The sequence below is a fragment of the Micromesistius poutassou genome, assembly GCF_964030765.1.
Source record: "Micromesistius poutassou genome assembly, chromosome: 5".
NCBI lineage: Eukaryota > Metazoa > Chordata > Actinopteri > Gadiformes > Gadidae > Micromesistius > Micromesistius poutassou.
Window position 1 is genome coordinate 19,536,904 of NC_140275.1, and position 25,045 is coordinate 19,561,948.

Here is a 25,045-nt window from a genome sequence, read left to right on the forward strand (position 1 = left end):
TGATGCATTTGTTTTTTTTTATAAATAAATATAAATGTCGTTATGTAGCTATAAAAAGAATGGGAACCATGCCTAAATGTGTACTTGGTATAAGAAAGTTCTGCAGTTTGCCAAACCTATCCCAGTTCATTTATCACTTGAAAAGCCTTCTCCAGTGTTGATTTCGCAATGTCTAATACTTACAAATGACAGAAATCACTCAATCAAGCCGAAGTTGTCATCAGTCCATTTTTTTTATTAATAAAAAAGTTTTATTGAGTACCATCTTTTTTAAACATATTTTTATTAAGCAAAATATATTATACATTCATTTGATAACAGTTAAAGTCTGTACAATCATCTTTTTTATGTCCTGGGCTTAACTCAACCATAGAATGTATCAATATATGGAACGCTGTCCTGATTGGCTCCTGGCATTACCGATGCCGCACTAATTGATACTTGGAGCAACATTAACTGATTTACTCATTTTTATAAATACTCTTGTCAAAGTGATAATGTTAAACGATAAGCCAGTGTGAACAGTAGAAGCGTACAGAGCCTTTTAAAAAATTGAATATAGAAGCTAAGCTGAAAATTGTGGCAGGATTGTCTAAAAACGTTGTAGTCTAAGATAGAAAACCAACTCAAGGTTAGCCTGTCTTTCTGCTTCAGACATATCGTTTAAATGGCAGGTTATTGTTGACTCCTATTATTCCTCAAAACAGCCAGTGTCATAATTTCCTGTCTGTGTTACATTCAAATCACACATTCAACTTAATGGATGAACCCAATACAGCTCGGCTCTTCCCACAGACTTCCTCATGCAGGCAAACGCTAAAACAATACATGAATAACCTGAAAGTGTTAGTATACGCGATCACATGTCTTCTGGTTGTGGTTCTCAAAGGTGTAAACGTAGGAACACATGTTATTGGGCCCTCTGTTAGACGAGTTAAGTCTGAGGCGGTCTAGAGACCATCAGCATGGCGATGTGACTTCACGCCCAGCCAGGGCGTTTCTCAAAGATCTGAAAGGCATAGGGTTAGGGAGAAGAGACACGTCACATGTCACAACATGGCACTCACATGGTTATTCACAAGCGTCTGCCGTCTGGCAGCGGTCAGGTGGTCATGTGATCAGGTGATCGGGTGATGGTGAACAGTTCAAGTGAAGCGTTCTCGGTGGAGTGTCATTCCCTGTGTCGACGGATTCCACAGGAGCTCGCAGGGGAACAAGCTGCAGGTCAAGAGAGGTTTGCAGGACGCAGAAGTGTCTGAAGTGTCTGTGGCTGAATAGCTGGGGGGGAGGCATTCTTTTCTGTGCACCTTGCCTCCTCTTTACCTCGGTTGGGGGAGTGTTTGTGTGTGTGGGGCACGCTCAGTGGAACACACACACACACAGTGCACATATCAACAGCTGAACTCACGCATGCACATGTTCACCTGAGACAGAGAGGCACGCTCACACGCACATCCTCACTCACGCACTTATGTATGCATGCGCGCACACACACACACACACACACACACACTTACATGAATGTTCAAATGTGCACTTGCTATTTTGCACACACAAATACACTCTCTCTCTCTCTCTCTCTTACACACACACAAGCACACACACAAACATACACACTCTTTCTCTCTCTCTCTCTCAAACACAGACACACACACACACATACACACACTCTCTCTCTCTCACACTAACCCACACACAGACACACAGCAGAAAGGTGTGGTGGGAACTCACACAGTGTTCATGGCTGAGCCTCTGTTCTGGACATTAGAGGGCAGCTGAGTCTCTGGGCAGTGTGTAGCATGCAAGGAAAGTCAACTCAAGCAGGATTTTAACAGGGGTGTTGGGTGACAGATTGAAATGAGATGAAGTTTCCGAGCAGTGCTGGTGACGCTTGGGGCTGGACACTGCCGGCTTGCGGTGGTGAAAACGAGCAATGAGACTCAACACCAGTCCGCTGGTGAGCCCAGGTGCAGTGGCCGTGTGGAGGACTAGACCCAAGTGTTATTAAACAGGTGCCACATAATTTCCAGGGAAAGTCCCGAAGGCGCGGGTCCGCTCTGACGTACCTACGGGGACAAAGAACACACGCTGAGGTTGGAAAACAACAATGAGAAAAGAGTTGTTAACAGAATGTCTTTTAGAAACTGTCCCGCTCTGTTTCGACCACTAGGGGTCAGGCTTGCTGTGGCAGTGGCAGTTCAGAGCGGGACTCTTACCTACAAACCAGCCGTCGTCACACATCTCCATCACTTGGACAATGTCCCCCTCCCTCAGTTCCAGCTCGTCTGTATTCTGGGGTTTGTAGTTGTACACAGCCTTGTACCTGAAATGTTTGATCACATTTTGTTTTGCGGAACTGCAGGGCTCAACCTCTTGCTTCTCAACAGTGAAAAACGTTTTGGCTCATGGGTTGCGGGGGGGGGGGAGACTCACGGAGGGCGTTGTCCCGCGGCGGAGCCGTAGTTGTTTGGCGCTCTCGGTGTTTTTGGCGCTGGGCTGGCGTGGGGGTGAGGCTGGGCTGGAGCTCCGCCCTGAAGACATGAAGACCTCGTGCCATGAGGAATACGGTTCACATTCCAGCTGAATCACAGCCATTATCATGCTTCAGCCACACACACACACAGGAGAACGGCAGCGCTGGGGGGGGGGGGCGTGGGAAAAATGTGCTCCCAATAATTGGTCTTATGAATAGTCAATGTTCTCAGATTGAGTGTTTTATAATTAGTCCTCGCAGGACAAAATAATGACTGAAATAGACTTTTAATATCATTTTGAAAAGATGGATTATTATGAACGCGATCATGTCTGGGTTCCCTTTTTGAAGTTTGTTTGTGGAGAAAAGCAAGACCAAACAAGATAGATAGATGGAGATATTGATTAAATAACTAAGAGAGTAACAAAGTAGGATCTATTCCTCATCCCCCAGCGCTACGTGCAGTGAGGGTCATTGGTGTGCGTGCAGTGGTGCAGTGACGCGGTGACGCAGTGAAGCAGACCTGCCAGTGCTCAGTGCGGGCGGGGGAGGGCCCCGCCGACGTCTTGACCGAGGGGGGCCCGGCCCTGGCCCCCGAGGTCTGGCCGGCCTGGGGGTACGCTCCTCCCTGGGGGCCGGCGGGGCTGCGGGCCCCGTGGGGCCACAGGCTGTTTGTGTCTCTGGCGGCGGACGTGAGTGCGGGCGAGCGTGACTGCGAGGGGACGGGTGAGGAGGGCTTCAGGGGGGAGTGGACCGGGCTGAGGGACGTGGGGGTGAGGGGCGAGTGGACGGAGAGGGGGGAGAGCGGCCGGGGGGAGTAGAGCGGGCGTCCGGGACTCTGGGGCCCCGGAGACCCCGGGGACAAGGGGGGCCCCAGAGACTGGGGGCCCCGCGGAGACAGGGGACCCGTGGGGTGGTCTTCTGAGGAGCTTTTGGTTCGGGGCATCTTGTTGACCTGGACGTAGTTGGCGGGGAAGATGCCACACCGGCTGGTCCCTGGGATCCTGCCCTCCAGCCATCGGTCGTCCACACGGCGGGTCACACTGATCACCTCCCCCTAGTGGACACACACACACTCAGCAAACACTACTAGACCTTATAGTACAGGATAATCTCATATATCATATAATGTCATGAAATATAATATATAATATATTATGATATAATATAATAAACTGCAATATAATAAAGTATATACAACAGAACACAATACAATTCAATACAATACAATACAATACACAATTATGTAATGGTATGTAGGGTTTTTCCATCTTATGGATCTCATCTCATGTTATTAAGATTTAGGCCTACATTTCAAGTACAGGCCAACACAAATTCAATTTATAATTACTCTTATTAAGTAAGTAAGTAAGTAAGTAAGTATGCTTATACCATTTAAAGGTACCACCATGTGCCATACTGTATATAAACATACACCAATGTAAACACAATGCATTGCTATTCATCACCTGCAACATACATCTCTAACAAACTAAAGCAACAGACGAGGAAACTCTGAAGCCAACAGACCTTCCTGAAGGAGAGCTCCACGGGGAGGTCCGCGTTGAAGGTGTAGAGCGCGACCGCCTCGCCGCAGTCCACCACCTGGACAGTGGGGGGCCTGATGGGGGTGGGCTTCTCCGTGGGGGCCAGGACCTGGACCGCCAGCAAGAGACACAGTCACAGAGCAAGAGACACAGTCAGAGAGCAAGAGACACAGTCACAGACAGAACCAGAGGCACAGTCACAGAGCAAGAGACACAGTCAGAGAGCAAGAGACACAGTCACAGACAGAACCAGAGGCACAGTCACAGAGCAAGAGACACAGTCACAGAGCAAGAGACACAGTCACAGACAGAACCAGAGGCACAGTCACAGAGCAAGAGACACAGTCACAGACAGAACCAGAGACACAGTCACAGACAGAACCAGAGACACAGTCACAGACAGAACCAGAGACACAGTCACAGACAGAGCCAGAGACGCAGTCACAGAGCAAGAGACACAGTCACAAACAGAACCAGAGACACAGTCACACACAGAACCAGAGACACAGTCACAGAGCAAGAGACACAGTCACAAACAGAACCAGAGACACAGTCACAGACAGAGCAAGAGACACAGTCACAAACAGAACCAGAGACACAGTCACAGACAGAGCAAGAGACACAGTCACAGACAGAACCAGAGACACAGTCAAAGACAGAGCAAGAGACACAGTCACAGAGGTCATGGTTTACTGTTGCTACGCTAACAAGAGAGACCAATCAGAGGAGGTGTACCTCAACATAGGTGGTGGGGAAAATCCCAGCTCTGCCATGATGCTCTCCGTCGTACCAGTTGGAGTCGACCTGTCGGTGGATGTAGACGATGTCCCCTTTCTGCAGAGTCAGCTCCCTGGACAGACAGGCAGAGTTACACAGAGTTACACAGAGACACAGAGGGACGCACAAGACAACCAGAGACACACTGAGAGACACAAAACAACCAGAGACACAGAGAGAGAGACACAAGACAACCAGAGATACAGAGGGACACACAAGACAACCAGAGACACACTGAGACACCCAGAGACACACAGAGAGACACAACACACAAAGAGACGCACACGACAACCAGAGACACACAAGACACACAGAGACACAGAGACAACCAGAGACACACTGTGACACCCAGAGACACAGAGAGAGACACAACACACAAAGAGACGCACACGACAACCAGAGACACACAAGACACACAGAGACACAGAGACATACAGAGACACACTGAGACACACAGAAGCCGACACTGTGTTAGATCCCAGTATTTGAGATTTAAAATTGTGTTTTGTTTTGTGGTAGAAAAAGTTATTTCTGTTATTTTAAAACCCCTCTCCACAAGAGGGCAGTCTCTTGCAGTTTGTCGTGCTGATTCAAGTGTTTCAAATCGTACGCTGATGATAATAATGATAAGCATTGCTGATGTTTTGTCTGCTTATTGTGTAATTGAATGTGCTTAAAGATGCTGTAGGTAACGTTGGAGATTTGTGAAGAGAGAGAGTTAGGGAGCGTAAGAGAAGTTATGTTTTTGAAAATAAACAATCCAAGAAACGCCCCTCCCTCTCAGCTCACTCCCTTCCTACATTTCACAATGTACAGGAATGTGATTGACAGGAAAGACGATTCCCGGAACAGATTCCCAGAACAAATCAGGGAAGAGCTAAATCAAAATCTTCCCACAGAGAGGCAGGAGTAGTCGGATGACAAATGGCTCTGGTATTTATATCTCTTCTATTTAACCTCAAGCACCGTTGATGTGTTCTGTAAGAATGCTGAACAAATTAACAAGGAATGTTCAGTACTTCTACTCACTTGGGGGACTGTGCCTGGAAATTGAACTTGACTCTCGCCGCTTTCATCTGGATACACAACAACAGAATACAACAACAAGATTAGTTCAGGAAGCTTTCTAATGAAGGGACCTGTGCAACATAGAGTGGACAACCATCAGTCACTACCAAAACAACATTAACAGGCGCTGAGAGCTAACCAGCTCAAGGCCTATAGTAGTTAACCATATATTACTGCTGTTAACCTGGAGAAAGCGATTCACAAAATGTTAGTTATATATTGTAAAGTGACTACTAAGACAACAATGTTTGCAATGGATCCAGTATTGAGGGATAATGTTTTAGCCATTGCAGCTTCCATATGGGCTGCAATGTAACACACATCCCACTCAACAGCTGTACTCTACAGGCCCTACAAGCTCAATATTATTATATTGTGGTCAATGTGAATCCTCTAAAAGTGCTTGTTTTTGTCTTGACAGGCTAAGATTGCTTTATGACAACATTATGGAAAGGATCCCTTTGGTGAATTACTCTTCTTCTTTACCCGTTTGTTCTAATGTCTTACCAAGTCTCACTCAAGGGGAAGCTTCGCTCTGAAATCTCTCGGGAGTTGAGTTGTCCCTGTCATTCCAATCTCAACCCTCCTTCCGCCAAATCTGTTACATAACGCTAAACTTTCAGTAGTTCAGCAAAACAAATTCCTGCCAATACTCTCCCCCCCCAAATCTCAAAATCACGTTCCACCTTTCTCTTCCTGCAACAACTCTCATGAGACTTCAGAGGCTTCTTCATGAGCGAGACATTGGTTAGGCAAAATAACAACGACACCAGATCAAGCCAACGATTAAACTTGTTTTTGTCTGCAGGGATGGTGTCCATGATGTTGTCAGACTCTGTGAGCCTGAGTCAGGGGCAGAGCCAGCTCTTTAGGAGGGCCTCCAGGGACAGGGGGCCGCTGCCCACAGCACAGTTACATAACCGCTCCTGGCTGCAAAGGCTGAGCAGCTCTGGCTCAACACCGGAACAATTAAAAAAATGTTGTCCCAATTAGTCCAGAATGACGAAATAAAAGGGTCCAGGTTGAGGAACTCCAAAGTTCTCCTTCAACGGTGAGTAGCTCATGGGGATATACCTTCTTCTCCTCTCGCTTAGGCGGGACGTCCATGCCGTCCGATGCAGAGGAGATGCCTTCTGCTGCAGAGAAGAGTCACAACGTCAAGCTGCAGAAGACGTGAAGCGTGAAAAACGTGGAGAAAACCCAACTAGAATGGACATGTTCTAGTGTATATAACGTGAGTCTATGACTGGCTCTGCCTGCTGCTCTGCTGGTTCTTCAGAGACCACAGCCGTGCGAGGTGTGTCGAGGGGTAAAGGGATGTGGACATGGGAACAGTTTGGTCATGGTGCTGCTGAAACAGACATGTGGGCTGGCGCTACCTAGATTGGTGTTGAGGCAAAACAATTGAATGAAGTTAATCTCTAATCAGCTTTTCCGGCTCTGCTTCACTTCCTTATGCTCAGTTTCCTCCCCACCCCCACCCTGTCCTCTTTTGAACACAATTAATCTCCCTCCTTCATCCCCTCCAGTCGGAGAGACAGACGGGAAGTGTACGAGTGATTAGACACAAAGCAGTATATCTATGCCACTTCTATCAAACTTACTGAATCTTATGAGCATGAGCATTTGCCCAGAGACTGTAAACAGCGTTAGACCAAGCTTGGCTTTTCTTTAATGATAATGAGTTTAAGGTATAATTCATTAATTATACTTTATAATAAGGGTATATTATCAACCATTATTTAACGTTAGTTAATGCAGTTCTTCAGTCAGTTCTTCATAGTTAAAGTTTCTCTCGTTAGGGTTAGGGTCAGTAGGCTAGAGTTAACCCTAACCGTATTAGCCATGTATAATTGCATACCTCAGTCAACATTCAAAACCATGACCTTAATTAACATGAACACCATTTGTACACACGAACACCATCAGTTAATGTTTACTAGACCACTAGTTAAATGCTGCTTATCATTGCATTAACCAATTAATGAATGGATAATTAATGTACCCTTTATAAAAAGTATGACTATTGTAATTTGAACGTAACTCTGCTGCAATCTGAAGCTGAACTGTACATTCAGGACTGTGACGAATCACGTGTGTGACACAGCTCCAGAGCCCTCCCCCTCTCGGGCTCAGGTTAGGGCTATCAGGACGTTACACGGTGCCACGGGACAGGCCCCGTCACGCCCTGGGACCCTGGCGTGAGAGCGCTGGTGTTTACCGTGTGCGTGAGGGGACAGCGTTCTGGGAGCGAAGGCTGGGGGCCCGCTGAGGGAAGCTCTGCCCGCCGGCTTGGCTGCAGGCAGTGAGCTAGAGGAAAGAAATACATATAATTATATTACATATAATATTCCTCAACCGTTATCCCCTTATCCATAAACACAGATAAGTGTGACAGGCGCACACAGACAGAGTCGGAAGGGCCTGTAGAGTGCAGCTGTCGAGTGGGATGGGTGTGATGCGTTTCCTTGGGTTGTGCTGAACCCAGAACCAGGGTTTCATTAACACGGATGCGATTAGGACAGAGCAGACGCCCTGTCTGCAGAACCAGGGGAGTTTACAGGAAGGTCAGTGAGAGAAGGACAGCGAGTGCGGCGGGCGTCTGGCCCACATCGTCAACCTGCTACACCAGGTGGAACGTCCGCATTGGGATTCCAGTCCCAAGCAAATCATCTCCACCTGTTTCTGAGGTGATATCATCCGGGGATATCTAATTATGTCCCTTTGAAAACAGCCTGTTTACAGCTGGGCCAGACTAAGGGTTTGGAAAACAGGAAGCAGTAAAGAACACACACATATTTCCATTTTACGTCCACAGAGCAACATCCTCGTAGAAAAGGCCCCCGAGGGCCCCTACCTAAAGGAACCAACAGACCCTGGGGCCCCCTACCTATAGGAACCGACAGGCTCTGGGGCCCCTACCTATAGGAACCAACAGTACCCACCCCCTACCTAAAGGAACCAACAGGCCCTGGGGCCCCTACCTATAGGAACGGGCCCTGGGGCCCCTACCTATAGGAACAGGCCCTGGGGCCCCTACCTATAGGAACAGACAGGCTCTGGGGCCCCTACCTATAGGAACAGACAGGCTCTGGGGCCCCTACCTATAGGAACAGACAGGCTCTGGGGCCCCTACCTATAGGAACAGACAGGCTCTGGGGCCCCTACCTATAGGAACAGGCTCTGGGGCCCCTACCTATAGGAACAGACAGGCTCTGGGGCCCCTACCTATAGGAACAGGCCCTGGGGCCCCTACCTATAGGAACGGGCCGGGAGCCCGTCTCCTCCAACAACAACAAGTGAGGCGGAATCCTCCAGGAATGTCTTGCATACCGGCGAGCGCCGAGCGGAACGCTGCCCTTCTGAACCGTCAAACATTGCCCATGAACTTGTTGAAGTCCTGCAGCATGAGGTCAGGAGGTCCTAACAGTCACCCTCACGGTGTCTGGAAGATTCCTCTCCGCTGCGTCGCCGTAATCACGGGCCCCAGCCGGATCCCGCACAATGTTTAAAGGCCTCTTGAAACAGTGGGGAAGAAATGGTTGGAATGGCCACGGTTTAGGTATTTACTCCTAATGAGTCAATATCCAATTGGATTAGGCAGCTGCAGTTGGCTGCACATGCGGCTGGCTATGTGGTTCATTAACTGGGTTTACTCAGGCCTATTCATTCACCTGCCTGTCTAACCATTACGTATGCACAGTTGACCAGATCCAGAAAAACAAAGGAAATAACCTCAAAGAACCTGTTTTATGAGTGTCGAACCAAAGTGCATTCTACTTTGATCATAGTACGTTTCTCTTCCTGATTCATAATTGTCCCATAGAGCCAGTTGATCGTAATGAGAAGACAGACATTTGATGTTCAAAAAGCTTCACAAATAACCTTTTCTCTGCTCTGATTCCTAACAGTCTTGTCGTAGCGGTATGTAGGATGTTGTCCTTCACCTCATGCAGAGACATTTGTTTACACAGAGAGAGAGCAGCCACGCTCCTCACACACATTCCTCCAACATCACCGGTGCTGGAACACTCCCACAGGGCGTTATGATGGACTCAAAAAGACCCACCGGTCTGTTAGTGAAGTCACTCACCTGTAGTTACCACTGCCTATCGCTGAAACAGGACCGGGATCCTTGCTTCTGGGCTCCTGAAAGCAGAACTCTGCATTAGAACTGCTGTTCCCTGAAGCACCCTTCACCCTGCCGCTGTATCTTCAAGACTACAGAAGGAAGTCCCGTAACTACTCCAACAGAGCTGCGGGGCCGGGCTGGAGACCACTCCCCGCAGAGGGGGAGTCCCCTGGGTCCTACACTCCTTGGATTGCGTGTACACACGATTCACGGTGGAACTTTGAACTGACATGAAGCCAACTTCACAGCACATGCAGGTAGCGTCACACCACAATCAGCACACATGAATTAAGCTGAGAGAAACTTATGCATTCAAAGATGTAACCAAATATCCTGTACACCAATCATGTGTGCAGGATATGCAGGATGTGTGTTTTCAAGGCTCCGTTGTCATCACAAATAATCAAGTGTGGGAAATGAGATCTGTTTTCATTGGCAGGCAGGGCTGATCGCCGCCGGTGTTCGGGGAGGATCAGGCAGGTGATTGGACGAGCAGACGTATCCAGTGAAAAGGGGAGGGGCGTAGCGGTGACAATGGAACGGTGCTCCGGGTCGCAGCAGAACAAAAACAAAGGAATCAGGCGTGGTCCGGTCAGGGGGAGCAAGCAGGACGGCCCCCCACGGTCAGACCCCAGTGAGGAGAGGGGGGGGGGGGGGGGGGGGGGGGGGTTACTGCAGGGGGACGAGGGATCAGGGAAGTGTATGTCCTTGTGTGTGTGTGTGTGTGTGTGCGTGTGTGTGTGTGTGTGTGCGTGTGTGCGTGTGTGTGTATATCTGTGTAAATGTGTGTGTGCCAGTGTGTGTGTGTGTGTGTGTGTGTGTGTGTGTGTGTGTGTGTGTGTGTGCTTGTGTGGGTGTGTGGGTGTGTGTGTATGTGTGTGTATGTGCGCCTGGGGGTGGGGGTTACTGCAGGGGCACGAGGGATCAGGGAAGTGTATGTCCTTGTGTGTGTGTGTGTGTGTGTGTGGTGTGTGTGGTAATACGTGTGTGTGTGTATATGTCTGTGCATATGTGCAGGTGTGTGTGTGTGTGTGTGCATGTAAGTGTGCACGGGCATGTGTGTCAGTATGCATGCGTACATGCGTGGCTGTATGTGTGTGGGAGGACAGGAGAGGGAGGTGGTGGTTCAGCAGCAGCAGAGAGTCAGAGGAGGAGGAGGAGGAAGAGGAGGAGGAGGAGGAGGAGGAGGAGGAGGAGGAGGGGTGGTGGTGGTGGTGGTGGTGGTAGGGGGGGCTCAGTACCTCACCCCGGCCTGGACGCTGGCGGCGCGTCTTCTGGGAGAGCGACCTCTCCAGACCCTGGATGTCCGAGTCCAGCTCCGCCTCAAAGCTCTTCAGCTCAGACACCAGACTGGCCTGGAGCGCACGGGGCCGCGTCCCAGGTGGAGGTTGGAGAATTAAATAAAACCCAAATACAGTCGCTTTGCTTGGTTTTGGTGTGGATACGGGGGGGGGGGTCATACGTCTAGGTACGGGGAGAATGAGGGCATCACAGGAAGGCTAGTTTCTAGAGTAGTGGTCAGAGGATCTCACCTCGATGGAGGGGGGCGTCGGTTTCTTCTGGGCCGGTTTCTCCTGGATTTGGAAGACCTGGGGGGGGGTGGGGGGGGCGGAATACCAAGTTTAAGACATCATGGTTTTACTTTTCATCTCCATCACAAAGCTGTGTTTATCTCGCCAGTGTTTAGTGCTTGATGGAGGACTACTGAGAGTCATAACTATTGTGACATAAACTGTTTAGTTGGTTTAATCCTTCATCATTAATCATTTGGGATATTAATTGAACCTTGAAAGGGAAGCACGGCTAGCATGACGATCTGTTTTCATAATTAATTAATATTATGCAAGTTCAAAGTCTTATTTTTTTATAATGATATCTTCGATTTTTATTACTCGGTTGCTTTCCAAAGACATTGAGTCTCTGTTGACTCTGTTATTCATGAGTTACATGAAGTTATGAACACAAGAATGCTTGGGGGGTTCAAAAGCCCCCCTGGACCTCAATGCACCTCGTAACTCCTAACATAAGTCTACAGAACATAAATGTTGGACCCGCGGCCAAACGTGATCCAACCTCGGCTGCCTGGCCTGCCTTTAAAGGCTTTCCCTGTCCTGCAGCGTCTGGGAGATCACATCCAATACTCCTTTAAAGGCTGCGCTCCTCAGCAGACCCCCGTGTGTCCCTCTATCTTCCCTCTTCACAAGTTAGTTAGAATACCTTGGCTGAGGTACCTGGCCACTAAGGCACTGGGCCTCTCCCCAGCCGTTATCAATCTACCGGGCAGCTATGATGTCACCCTGCACTGCAAACACTGGATTTACACACTGGGGTCGGGTGGGGAGCAGATGGAGGAGGAGGAATAGGAGGAGGAGGAGGAGGAGGGAGGACCAGGAGGAGGGAGGAGGAGGAGGGAGGAGCAGGAGGAGGAGGAGTAGGAGGAGGAGGGAGGAGGAGATGGAGGAGTTGGAGCAGGAGGAGGAGGAGGGAGAAGGAGGAGGAGGAGGAGGAGGAGGAGGAAATGAAGAAACAAGGCCACTGTCACCCAGAGCAGCACCACCAATAACAGCTCCACCAGCACCACCTGTGAGATGTTGGTCCACAAGAGGTTAACACCATAATGCAGGTCACAAGGTGGTCAGCCTACAGTGGGAGGGCGGCAACAAGGATCTCTTTTTCCCTTTTTCACACCACACACACACACACACACACACACACAGACCACACATACACACACACACACACACACACACACACACACACACACACAGACCACACACACAGACCACACAGACCACACAGACCACACATAAACACAGACATACACACACACATACACACACACACACACACATCTCACATGCAGCAGAAGTGGTGCCATGGCCATTCAGAGACACTCCTTTAAATCACCAGAGGAATTCAAACACTCAGGCATGTCCTGTACACATGAAGACTGCATAGCACTAAGACTGTACGCACACACACACACACACACACACACACACACACACACATACAGTATATCATACAGGGGAGGAGGGCTTTAGGAGACAGGGGAGGAGAGCTTTAGGAGACAGGGGAGGAGGAGTCTAGGAGACAGGGGAGGAGAGCTTTAGGAGACAGGGGAGGAGGTCTTTAGGAGACAGGGGAGGAGAGCAGCCCACCGACCTACAGGAACAACAAACTACAGGATACTCGTGAGAAGATATGGGTGTGTGTGCGCGCTTGTGTATACGCGTGTGCATGTGTGTACGTGTGTGTGCTTGTGTGCATGCGTGTGTGCGTGCATGTGTGCGTATGTGTGTGTTTGTGTGCGGGTGTGCATGTGTGTGCGTGTGTTCGCGCGTGTGTGTGCGTGAGCGTGTGTGTTCGCGTGCGTGCGTGCGTGTGTGTGTGGGTTGGCACGACAAAACCCTACCACTAAGCGCAAATTATTAGTTCTCACACATGCCCCGACAATACCCTAAGTATTTCTATAGACACCACTTAGAGAGGTGTGTGTTCAGGGGGATTACTCTATAAAAACCAGTTTGCGCACGGTGCTCATGGGTAAGACCTCCTGGGCACGCTCTCCTCATCGGCTCAGAGAGGATGAACGTACGGACCATGGTTCATGGTCACTAATGAAATATGTTATCCATCTCACATCTTTTTCAAACGCTAAGGAGCTAAATCCCGTCTGATCAGCAGCTCTGAGGGAAACGCTCCACACACACACTCTGTAAAGCCCCACAAAGCATTTGAATGCTTTGGTTTATCTCGAACCAGAGAGCAAATAAAAGGTGAACAAACACACAAACACGCTATGAACCAACGCATGAACGCAATAACAATCAAAAGTTGTTTTAGTTAGGCAGTGTGTAAAGGTGTTTTTGATTTGATGACTGTTTATGTGTGGATGGCTGAGCGTTACCTGATGATGGTTTTCGACGGTGGTGGTCCTTCCAGGCTCAAAGTCAAAGATACTCCTGGGCTGAGGGGTGGCTATAGAGTCTATATCCTCCCTCCTAACACACACACACACACACACATGGGCACAAATAAATACACACACAAACACACACACACACACACACACACACACACACATAAATACACACACACACACACACGCATGCGCGCATACACATACACACACACACACACACGCACACACACACACACACACACACACACACACACACACATACACACACACGTACACACACACACACACACACACACACACACACACACACATAGACAATGCAGGATCATTAGTCACAATTTGTAAAACTTTTCTATTCCACAATGTTTTTCTATTCAACACTGTTCCTGAATATTATTTTATTTTATTAGATTTAATTTATTTAATTAATTTTATTATTATGTTGTGTCGTTGGTCGTACCAGTCTGGCAGGGCTCCGTAGGGGGTCAGTCTGAACAGGTCCGTCTTCTGTGAGTCCCTCTCCTGGTCTGGACTGGCAGACTGGATCCCTGGAGATCAGATCGTCCACAAGACAGCGAGATTGAGGTCAAACACATCACGAAACATCACACAACACTACGCACCGTCTGAGCTGCCTGCTCCCTACTTACGTTCTGTGATCCAGCCCTCAGACTCCAGGTCAGATTCTGGAGAACAGAGGAAGACATGAGGCTTTGCTCAGGATGGATGAGATGTATGAGGGATTCACTGCTAGACACGTCAGCTCAACTCAAGTCATCCCCCGACAAGGATGGAATCGTTGTACTCGCAGAACGCTTTACTCTCACTCACTATCATGATCCACATTTATAACATTCCACTTGCATTAGTCCTCACCATTCCAGTCTCTGATAATGATAATAACGATCACTGTGATCGTTATTACTGATATGCCTTCATCAATACTAGTCTAAATCAAATCGGTTAATTCCTATAATGTGATGGCCCTGATTACACAAACATAACCAATAGACCACTGGTTCAGAACCAGTAGACCACTGTTTCATAACCAAAAGACCACTGGTTCATAACAAACATACCACTGGTTCATAACCAATGCTATCTGCTAACACATTACATTAAAATAGAATTGGAGTTTGACCTTTGACTAAATGTAATGTATTGTAAAGCTTTACATATTCAAATAAAAACAGGGAACAAACATTCAAAAAATTTTTTTAACACAGGCAGAAAAAATAAATGGAACCAAAATGAGATCAAAAACAGTAACACTATGGTGGTCCTTAAGCACCCAGCAATAACATAAATTAACATGTTTAAGAGATGAATAAAAAGAGAGGACATCTACCAGTCATGTGCTCTGGGATCAGATTCATAGTACTGGACTTTGAAGGGAAGGGATTCTGATTGAAGGACTGATGGAGTGTGTAATATGTATGGGATGAGGAGGAGGAGAAGGAGGAGGTGAAGGAGAAGGTGGGAGAGGAGGCGGAGGAAGAGCAGCAGGAAGAGGTGGAGAAGGGGGAAGAGGAGGTGGAGGAGGGGGTGGAGGTGGAGGTGGAGGTGGTGGAGGAAGAGGAGGGGAGGTGGAGAAAGGGGACGAGGAGGAGTAGGAGAGGAGAGAGTACAGGGAGGAGGAGAAGAACGAGAAGGAGCGCTGGGAGGAGGAGAGGAAGGAGGAGATCAAAGAGGAGGCGGGGGCACCAGAAGAGGAAGGAGGAGAAAGAGAAAGAAGAGTAGGAGGTGCAGGAGTAGAGGTGCTGGCTGTACCTTCTGGCTTCTTGTGGATCTGCCGGAACATGCTCCGGTACCAGTCCCTGGGCTTGTTCACACTCTGGGAGGGAGGACAGAGGGTGCAGCAGGTGAACAGGTGGGACCAAACAGGCTTTGAGCAGAAGGACATAACACACCCTTTATAAAGAGGAGGGAAAGGGAAAGACGGTAGAAAGAGGAGGAGGAGGAGGAAGACGAGGGCCAGGATAGTGGGGTGGAGGTGTGCTTGAGCGACACCTTAAAACTAGCCTGATGTTTCCACAGCTAAACGTGAGTCTTCAGTAGGAAAGAGCATACATATATTCTCCCTGGCTCACATGCTAAAGCAATATGGCGGCTGGTTTCTATAAGAGGGAGAGTAAGACGATGAAGCATGTGTGTGTGTAAGTGTGAGTGTGTGTGTGTGTGTGTGTGTGTGTGTGTGTGTGTGTGTGAGAGTGTGTGTGTGTGTCTTACTGATCTGGAGGCGATGGGCATGCCTGTTTCGTCCACAGGTCCGATCCCCTGGAACTTGATGAGTCTCTCCTCCCTGGTTGGCTCAGACCGGCGAGGCAGAGTGGCCGCGCCCCCGGCCTGCACCCCATTGGTCAGCCCCCCGTCTGAGGGGGATCCAAAGGAGACTGTTAAGCCAATCACTCGTCGATATTAATACAGAATGGACAAATACAAGACCTGTCTTCTGGCCAGCTTTTACTTTACTAAGTAAAGCGTAGATGACTTTACAAAGTCTTATTCAGGAACACAGTAAGTATACTACGTTGATATACAATCAGTGAAACCAGAAGACTCAAAAATCAGACAGATGAAGCCTCTCCTTTGAAGTTCTAGATCTCTCTAGGAAACAGCTGGCCCTGGACTGTTTACGTGCTGTGAAGGAGATGGTGAACCTGACGGGGCTGTTGACGGGACCTCACCGTGGGGCTGGGCGGGGCCGTAGTAGGATCCGAAGCTCAGTGTGTTGGCACCGCCGCCGTTCATCTCTGAGACCTTCATGAGAACACACACCACCATCACCATCCCACTCAGGGTTTATGGGCCTCGGAAACAGTTTCACCTCATTGTTGATGCTAAACATGAAATATGTCACTGCTTCACTGCAGTTTCACTTTTGTTCCCCTTTGTTTAACATTTACTTGACAGGACTACGTGTTTTAGCCGTAAATATATATTTGAGAGTGCGTGGATGGGTTTTATTCTTCAGTGAAAAAGTCGACTAGAAAAGTTGTCGTTTTTTAGCAAACACGGCCCGATGTCCCACACGTAACACGCCACATGTCCACCAGGGGGCGCCCTCGTACACTGAACTCTTGAACTCGACTGTTGTGACCGCGGTGCACCTGACGTGAGAGGGGGGCTTGCCTTGTGTTCCCCGGAGGGCTGTCTGGCGGAGCGGAAGGGGCTCAGCGGAGGGGTGGGCAGCCCGGGGGAGATGACCACCAGCTCCGGAGACGCCAGGAGCTGCTGCTGATGACCCGAAGACCCTCCGTCTCCGGAGAACCGGGTCTGGGAGCCGTCGCTGTGGTCCACCGCTTCCACTCGCTACACGGATTCAGGACGGATGAATAAATGAATGAACAAATGAACGAGTCAATGAATGGATTAACAGCCGGGCCCCTCGTGGGCACCCATCTCCCTGGGGGGTCCCGGCGGCTCCTCAGAACCGTGCCGGGTCTGGGAGCTGTGTTATGGAGATCACTGGCCCCTGTGGGAGAGACGCAGACGAAAAAGGGGGCGGCCGTTTATTTAAACGAGGAGCGCCGTCCCGCCCCCTGGACGGTCTCTCTCGCGGGGACGGTAGAAAGGGCTCATTCAAGGTGCAGGACCGGGTCAGTGAAACAGGAGAGGCCCATTATGTGCCCATAACTCCCTATTCATCTGTGCTGGCCTGTTCTCAAGCCAGGGGGGGGGGGGGGGGGGAGCAGGGGGCGACGGGGAGGAGGGGGAGGGGAGGAGTGGGCGGGGCATGGACTGGTCGGGTGAAGGGTCGTTTAATGTCAACTCCAGAAGACCAGCAGCGCCGGCCGTTCTGAAGCCCCTCTTCCCCTTTCTCCCTGTGTGCTCCCGCCGTTGCCGTGGAAATCGGAACACGCCGCCCCTCCCCCTGTTATTTTTTCATGATGGTTAAAGTGCTGTGAGTGTGTGTGTGTGCGTGTGTGTGTTTATGTGTGCATGTGTGCGTGTGTGCTTGGTGTGTGCGTACATGCTTGTGTATGTGTGTGTGTGTGTGCGCGCGTGTGTGTGCGCGTGCGTGTGTGTGTGTGTTTTGTGCAAACTTGGGGAATGAGTGGGAGCCCAGACGCCTAATGACTTCACTTTATCAATGATGTCATTCCTACAGCAGCTCATATTCCATATCTTTATTTGGCCGGGGATGCAGGAAATATGAACGCGTGCTGCACTGGATCCACCTCCTCTGGGAGGCTTTTGAAGTTCCGGCCCAGAAGTTCACTCGATAGTCTTTTAAATCTTTAAAGGAGCAAATAGGCAAAACAATGCAAGTGAGCGTAAAGGGATGGGAGATGGTTTTTACCTGAGCCTGCATGGCATCGGTTATCTTCTGCTCTGGTACGATGCAGCAGGGGGTTCCACCTCACCGGCTTCTGTCAAACCAAACAAAACACCCACGCTTTGGTCTTTATTGTGAAGATATATAGGGTAGTTGTAATGAATTCCTAGGATAACTGAAACCATCCTTACTGGGAGGATAGCCCACTGGCTTACTGTTTGTTGACTAAACAAACTGCAACCCATCAATCCAGCTCCTGGATTCACTGACATGTTGTTGTTATTATGGTGAAATTCCTTAATAGGCTCTATTTCTATCTGCCTTAGATTATACATACATACGCTTGCTCCACTATCATTATAGCATAACGAGTTGCTTAGTCTGGACCATGGAGCCATGCTATGGGTTTCTGTGTTTGCTTCCCTTCCAAGCATATAGTGACGCATATAGTGGCACTTGTTTAGGTTGAAACAGAAGGCAGATGGGCTTGGTATGCACTTGGTCATGATGCAGAGGAGATCTTTCTGTTTAGCTGCTCGCTGAACTACGGATGCTGTGTAGTTCACTGGGTGTTCAAAAACAGAGTTACCTTATTTAGCATCTATTCCCCTGTTGTCAAAATATTTATCCTCTTCCAGAGTTTAGTCTACATCAGCCTCCCTTGATACGTATCTGAGACAGGTCGAGGAATGCAGAGCTGTTTTTGTTAATGCAGAATCCCGGGGTTTAGACTGGGTGCACCAGTGACATTGCGAGTCTTCAGCGACATATTCGGTGAAGCATTTTCTTTCACTGGTAAGACTTTTCCTTGCTCGCTGAAACACCATGTGTTGTTATTCAGTCGCTCAGCATCACCAGCGCCCAGTCTGATCAGCACATCATTTTAATTCCCCATCTGTTACCAAGGCAAAGGCCAGCCAAAACAATGACTAAGACTCACATGTCTGCCATACTTTCCCCTGGAATGGATGACAGAAGGGAGCGAGAGAGACAGGGAGACTGAGATGGAGGAAGTCAGCCACTGTTAGCAGTGAGCTCAGCCCTTGATCAACAGCACCTTGGATAACCTGATTAGGATGTTGTGCTTTGGCATCATGAGCATGGAGGTATTTTACGAGAGCTATGAGACAGCTAACGTCCTGTCATAACAGAGTCACCATGGAAAAACACAGACCGGCCACTGTACAACTGCAAGCCCAGATCGCTGGCCTCTGCTTTCCTCCTGGAACAAATAATTGTAAGCCGGCATATTATTTTCCATTTTAGGACTGTGAAAGAATCCCTGGAGCAAAGTGACGTGGTTTTAATCTGTCGTTGAGGGCAGTGAGTAAAAAGGTGCAGGAACAGTTATCGATAGGATCAAGGAGAGGGTTGAGTTCGAACCGTAGGTATGTAACAGTATGACGCTCTGGATTTACAGGTCCAACCACAACCTAGGAACCAAACGGGGCTGAAAGCAGGCTGAACACTGTCCAACAGTGTTCACCGATGACTGATGAGTTCACCATGTGGGCCTTACTGCAAACGTGAGGCATGAACTATACTAAAGCAGAGCAGAGAACAATCTGCATCAAACCAAACCAAACCAAACTAAAGATCACGTGCACACATTTCTGTATGAAGCTCAAATTGGAGTTGTGGTGAGAGGATCAGTATAGGTTATATAACAGCCAAATCACCCATATCTGAGTCTGCACACCCTTATCAGCACCGTGTTGAATACAAAACAACCGGGGCACTGGGTGGCATTACCAAAGTCCTCACTACTCACTCAATACAACAGCTCAAAGTGTCAATGAAGCAAGTTTGACATCTGATCGGCCCGCTAATGTATGGACACTGTTGGTGTCTGTCACTCTAATGAGCCCATCTTGCTAGTACCAACACATTCAACTTGTGTATTTCACAGCATTTAAAATGAGCAGCCTTTGCCAACACACTCACCCCAGTATGAAACTCCCAAAGGGCAAACAAAGGAGCTTTTTTGCGTTCTTGCACACACTACTGCCCTCAGGCTCCCAGCTAACAGCAAACGCAAGATGTGGCAGAGATGCCGTCACTGTGTCAGTTAAATGTCATAACGTTCATGGTTACCAGAGAGACAATACATGACATAATGAAATGCAGGCATGTAGAGACATGGACAGCACAAATGTCGTGACACAGCTTTGACATGGAAAAATGAATACAGGAGAAAGTGTGTCTGGCGTGTCCCATATGTTCTTGCATGGTCAGAAGTTCAATAATATTTGAGGTAGGAACATTTGTATCTATCAACTCTCTGTAGTTGCTGCTTTTGACTGGAGAAAATCTGAACACCAGATCCTGCTTAAAAACGGATGTAGAATACAATGAATGATTCACTCGGTTAAAGAATTCCAAATCTTTCACAGATTGTTAGAATGTGGTCAGTTCTACCGCACTGGCATTCAAGTGGAAGAGTACATCCAAACATGCCTCTTTATGGCATCAACGTGTCTTTATGGCTGGATTAGATATCTTACATGGAAATCCTTCCATGCTTCTGTAAATATTCCATGCGAAACATCCTGCCTAATAAGGGAACATCTGCGTAGATATCCGAATTCCCAGAGGAGATCAACAGGTCTCACAGGGGTTTGCAGCAGATGCATTCCGGCCTGACTCCTGCCTCTTTAGCAGCAGCCTAAACCCTACGCATGGGGGGTATGTACCATTCATTCATATGGCAACACGACCACTGCAATCCCTGCTTTACAATCTGATCTATCCCTTACATATTCTATACTCCAAACGCTCTTTATGCCAGATAGGTGGATTAGCTGAAGGAATATGCATCGTCATGCCAAACATCTCACATGAATGCAACTCTCGCAGAGGATAGCTGTCATTTCCTGTGGTCCTTATCTCAGTAAATAAAGGAAGGTCTTCGGTGACTTTTCACACAGTAGATACCCAATCATTGAGGACACATGCAAACAGATGACTCAGAGGGGGCTTCTCTCCCCTGCCTCTTAAGAGGCCCATTCAGCGTCAGACACTAAAGCTAGTCCTGATGGCCTGATCCACTGAGTACTAAGTCACAGCACAAACACAGCTCCACCATCCAGTTCTCTGCCCTCCCTGGTTGGAAAGGCCCTTGGTGATTGATGGCCATGTTGCAGGACTGTGTAACCCTGTAGACCGGACATCTCGTCACGGGGGAGTGGGTTTACAGTGAATGAGGAACCATGGGATTCTGGGTGGAGGAGTTGTGGCTGCTGAGTCAGTCAGCAGCTGCAGCAGCAGGCCTACGGATCCCACCACACCCTGGTGGATCCTGGGAAATCAATGGGAGGCTTCCGTTCCTCTGAATAGCAGCATGTGTGCGGGCCTTACAAGCCTTAGTCCGGGGGAAGAATGAAAACAAGTGTGTGTCTGATGTCAAAGACAAGCTTTTGATCCGTTAACCTTTTTTTTCTTGGAGAGCAGTAGATTTAGTTAGCGATGGCTATACCGGTTCCATTCGGTTCTGGGCTGAGAGCTGAGAACTTCTTAGCGCCGGGACTTTTCTTGGGATTGCTGTGTGATTTACACCACCTACCCTCCAGTCTCCCCGCTCTACCCCGCCCCGGTATGGTCCGAGAGAAGGGGGTGCACAGAGTCTTTATGACGCTGGGGGGCTGGCCTGGGATGACCTCTCTCTGCCCTGCGAGGGAAACAGGGCGGCTGGCATTGTTCTGTCTCGGAAAGAATACCTCCAAGACAACCGTGAGGTCAGTTTAATGAATAACCGTCAGAGTCACAGCGGTAGAAACCCCTGACCTCCTGTCAGCTGCAGTGTCCACCGTCAAAGCAGCAGGAAGTGATATACTGATCTCTGGTCAGAGGAAGCAATAAGCTGCTGGCAGATTTATCAATGATCAGACCAGTGATCACTTCATGTTAACACACTAACAACTTAGATCACACAAATCCTATCCTTGAAGTGAACATGAATTCAAACGGTTGACTGTGTTATCTAATGTTTTCGGTAATATTGTGCGGGGCTGTAACAAGCAGACCAGCCTTGTTAATAATTGACCGGATAAGGCAGTAAACCGCGGTCGGTTCCAAGGGGTTCCAAGTCCCGGCCATATACTTTAATCGTCCAGCCAGGACACAGTTGTTCTCACCAACTGTTGTGCGTGGTTTGACTTCTACGGTAATATAATATCACATTGGTGTCAAGCTAAAGTAAACACATCAAGATCATTCAATCATCACCTGTTCTCATGAAGACCAATCCCTGACTGACATCTGGGATGTTTAATCGTCCAATCAAAACCCGGCACGCCATGTCTCTCCCGATGACTTACATAAGAACCTCATAAAACTGAAGACATTTAAATAAATCACCTGACTGAATACAGAGTGTAATCACAAACACACCTGGCCCAAATAATGAGGAAAGCGGTGAGTCAGTGAGCAGGTACGCAGGGTGAGAGGGGAGAGATGGGTGAGGGGGGAGAGAGAGAAGAGAGAGAGGGGAGTGGGTGTAGAGAGAGAGATGGGAGAGAGAGGAGAGAGAGAGAGAGAGAGAGGGGAGCGAGGGGAGAGAGGAGAGAGAGAGAGGGGAGCGAGTGGAGAGAGGAGAGAGAGAGAGAGAGAAGAGAGATAGGAGAAAGAGGAGAGAGAGAGAGGAGATAGGAGAAAGAGGAGAGAGAGGAGAGAGAGAGAGAGGGGAGAGAGGGGAGTGAGTGGAGAGAGGAGAGAGAGAGAGGGGAGAGAGAGAGAGGAGAGAGGGCGGCCATCCAGGGTCGATCCCGGTCTCCTTCCTGGCCCGCCGTGTGAAGCTTGGCAGACGTGTGAACGAGGAGATGGAGACACCATACAAGGCCTGGGAGCAGTGGGAGTGTGATTGGTGTAGTTATTGGGGGGATACGCACATTTATCAGCAGGGAACTATTTCACCTCCTTGTATGGCGATCGCTCAGTCACAGGGAGGGGGTGTTGGGGGTGACGGGGGGGGGGGGGGGGGGGGGGGGTAGTCCAGGAGCTCCTTGTCAATGAAGACGCAGAGAGAGAGCGCTCTATCTCTGTACATCACTGGCTCCCTGTCTAGGGGGTGCGGCTGCCACAACATAGGGGAAGTGAGATTCACTCACTCACACTGTTTCAACTACTGTGTCAGTGTGGTTCTTATCACCGTACAGTCACGGTTATGATCTGGAAGCCGATGTGTAACAAACCACAGCGTCTGTACGCCTGTCATCATGCATAGGGGAGTTGCCGGTCGCCTGGGGAGATCTATAAGGTAGGGCGGTGGGGGGGGAGGGGACCTTTGCTAATATCACAAAGGCAATCAGAGCAGAGTGTGGAATTCATGATGACAGTCTCTTAGTGATGGTTGGCCTGCCATCGCGGGCCGTGGGGCGGTGTCCCTATAGGAGTGTCAGTGTTGATACACACCTCACCTCTCCGATGAGTTAGGGCAGAGAATCCAGCTGCCTCGCATCTGTGCATCACGGAAACCATTGTGGAGGACTTTCGATTGAGTTGCAGAGAAAACACCCCCCCAAAAAAATGTCCCTTCCTCGTCTCGCCGCTGTAAGAGAGAGAATCTTCCCATGTAGGAGACTTCTGACGTTGACGTGCAGCCAGAGTTGAGTCTCTCGCCCCTGAAGGACGGTTTCAGCATGCAGAGCAGCAGCACAGAAGAGAGCAGAGCTAAGTGAGGACTTGCGTCAACGCCCACTGTTTCGATTTCTCAACGGTACTGGTGTGAATGTCTGGGAAAGACCTCTAATCCTGAGAATGTGTACATGAATCCCCGGGCAGTCTGTCACGTTGCTCAACCAGCCGTCGACTTTACAAAAAACACAGATCACAGATAGACGACGGCGTCATAAAGGATAGCAGTTGTGCAGTAAAAATGTGCAACTTACCGAAGTATACGACCAACGGGTAACGGCTCCACGGGCGCTCTGCACTCGCAGAGTACACAACCCGACGTGTTGTTCACCGGACTGTTGTTCTCTGTCTCTCTCTCTCTCCCTCCCTCTCTCTCTCACTCTCTCACCACTCGCTCGGCCTGTGAAGGACTTCCCGGTTGACAGGCATCGCCATAGCAACGTCCAGGGCCCCGTTTCAGAAAGGCACCTTCCCCTTGGCCTGTCAGCCCTGGGGGGCGGGGGGTGGGGGGGGGGGGCGGTCCTCCTTCAGCAGAGAGGGGCCATTGTTGAGATAAGGTGATATTTCACAGTGCAGGGTCCGGCCGCAAATAGTCCATCACCTCCGCGCTGACCACTGAATGTACGCCACCCCCGTTGTCCTGCTCACTCTATCACACTCCCTTCACTGCCTGCTCCCCTTCTATTGTGTGTGTGTGTGTGTGTGTGTGTGTGTATTTATGTGTGTGAATGTGTGTGTGTGTGTGTGTGTGTGTGTGTTTGTGGTGAAGAGACACAGAGGCCAGGTCTGTTTGTTTGTGTGTGTGTGTGTGTGTGTGTGTGTGTGTGTGTGTGTGTGTGTGTGTGTTGTACGTGTGTGTTTATATGTTTGTGTGTGTGTGTGTGTGTGTGTGTGTGTGTGTGTGTGTGTGTGTGTGTGTGTGTGCGTGCGTGTCCATTTTGTGGTGCAGAGACACAGAGGTCCCTGGCTTGTTTCAGGGACAAGGGGAGGAGATGGGAGCTCTCTACGATCCGGAAGGTTATGGAAGCTCTCTGACTCATTAGAGTTGGATGCGGTCCCCATAGACTGACTCTGGAGCCTCTCAGACCCAGTGTGGCCCTCATGGAAAAAACTGCCTCCCTTGAACACTCCATACACACTATCAGGGCACTCACCCTCCAAAGTTTGGGGTTGACATTTAGGTAAATGTTATGCTTCCTTTCACTGTATTTCA

The 25,045-nt window shown here is 49.2% G+C and overlaps 1 protein-coding gene across 6 annotated transcripts in view; it reads right to left on the bottom strand.

Annotated features, from left to right (window-relative positions):
* Window positions 1-274: 274 nt before the first annotated feature.
* The window catches only part of sorbs3 (sorbin and SH3 domain containing 3), a 27,484-nt gene continuing 2,713 nt past the window's right edge, over window positions 275-25,045 (bottom strand). The window contains exons 1-21 of one of the 6 annotated variants that reach the window (XM_084467700.1): window positions 24,087-24,184; window positions 18,226-18,295; window positions 17,055-17,234; window positions 16,610-16,682; window positions 16,152-16,294; window positions 15,693-15,756; window positions 14,573-14,608; window positions 14,383-14,470; window positions 13,908-14,001; window positions 11,530-11,586; window positions 11,239-11,352; window positions 9,959-10,014; window positions 8,087-8,175; window positions 6,940-7,001; window positions 5,827-5,873; window positions 4,756-4,870; window positions 4,004-4,129; window positions 2,997-3,530; window positions 2,434-2,531; window positions 2,217-2,323; window positions 275-2,066 (exon numbers count right to left, since the gene is read on the bottom strand). In XM_084467700.1, the coding sequence (XP_084323826.1) occupies window positions 2,005-2,066; window positions 2,217-2,323; window positions 2,434-2,531; window positions 2,997-3,530; window positions 4,004-4,129; window positions 4,756-4,870; window positions 5,827-5,873; window positions 6,940-7,001; window positions 8,087-8,175; window positions 9,959-10,014; window positions 11,239-11,352; window positions 11,530-11,586; window positions 13,908-14,001; window positions 14,383-14,470; window positions 14,573-14,608; window positions 15,693-15,756; window positions 16,152-16,294; window positions 16,610-16,682; window positions 17,055-17,234; window positions 18,226-18,237 (2,157 nt within the window). In that variant the 5' untranslated portion in view covers window positions 18,238-18,295; window positions 24,087-24,184 and the 3' untranslated portion in view covers window positions 275-2,004. Of the gene's footprint in view, window positions 2,067-2,216; window positions 2,324-2,433; window positions 2,532-2,996; window positions 3,531-4,003; window positions 4,130-4,755; window positions 4,871-5,826; window positions 5,874-6,939; window positions 7,002-8,086; window positions 8,176-9,958; window positions 10,015-11,238; window positions 11,353-11,529; window positions 11,587-13,907; window positions 14,002-14,382; window positions 14,471-14,572; window positions 14,609-15,692; window positions 15,757-16,151; window positions 16,295-16,609; window positions 16,683-17,054; window positions 17,235-18,225; window positions 18,296-24,086; window positions 24,185-25,045 lie in introns of those variants that run through there. The other 5 variants (XM_084467701.1, XM_084467704.1, XM_084467702.1 and 2 more) reach the window with 5 other exon arrangements.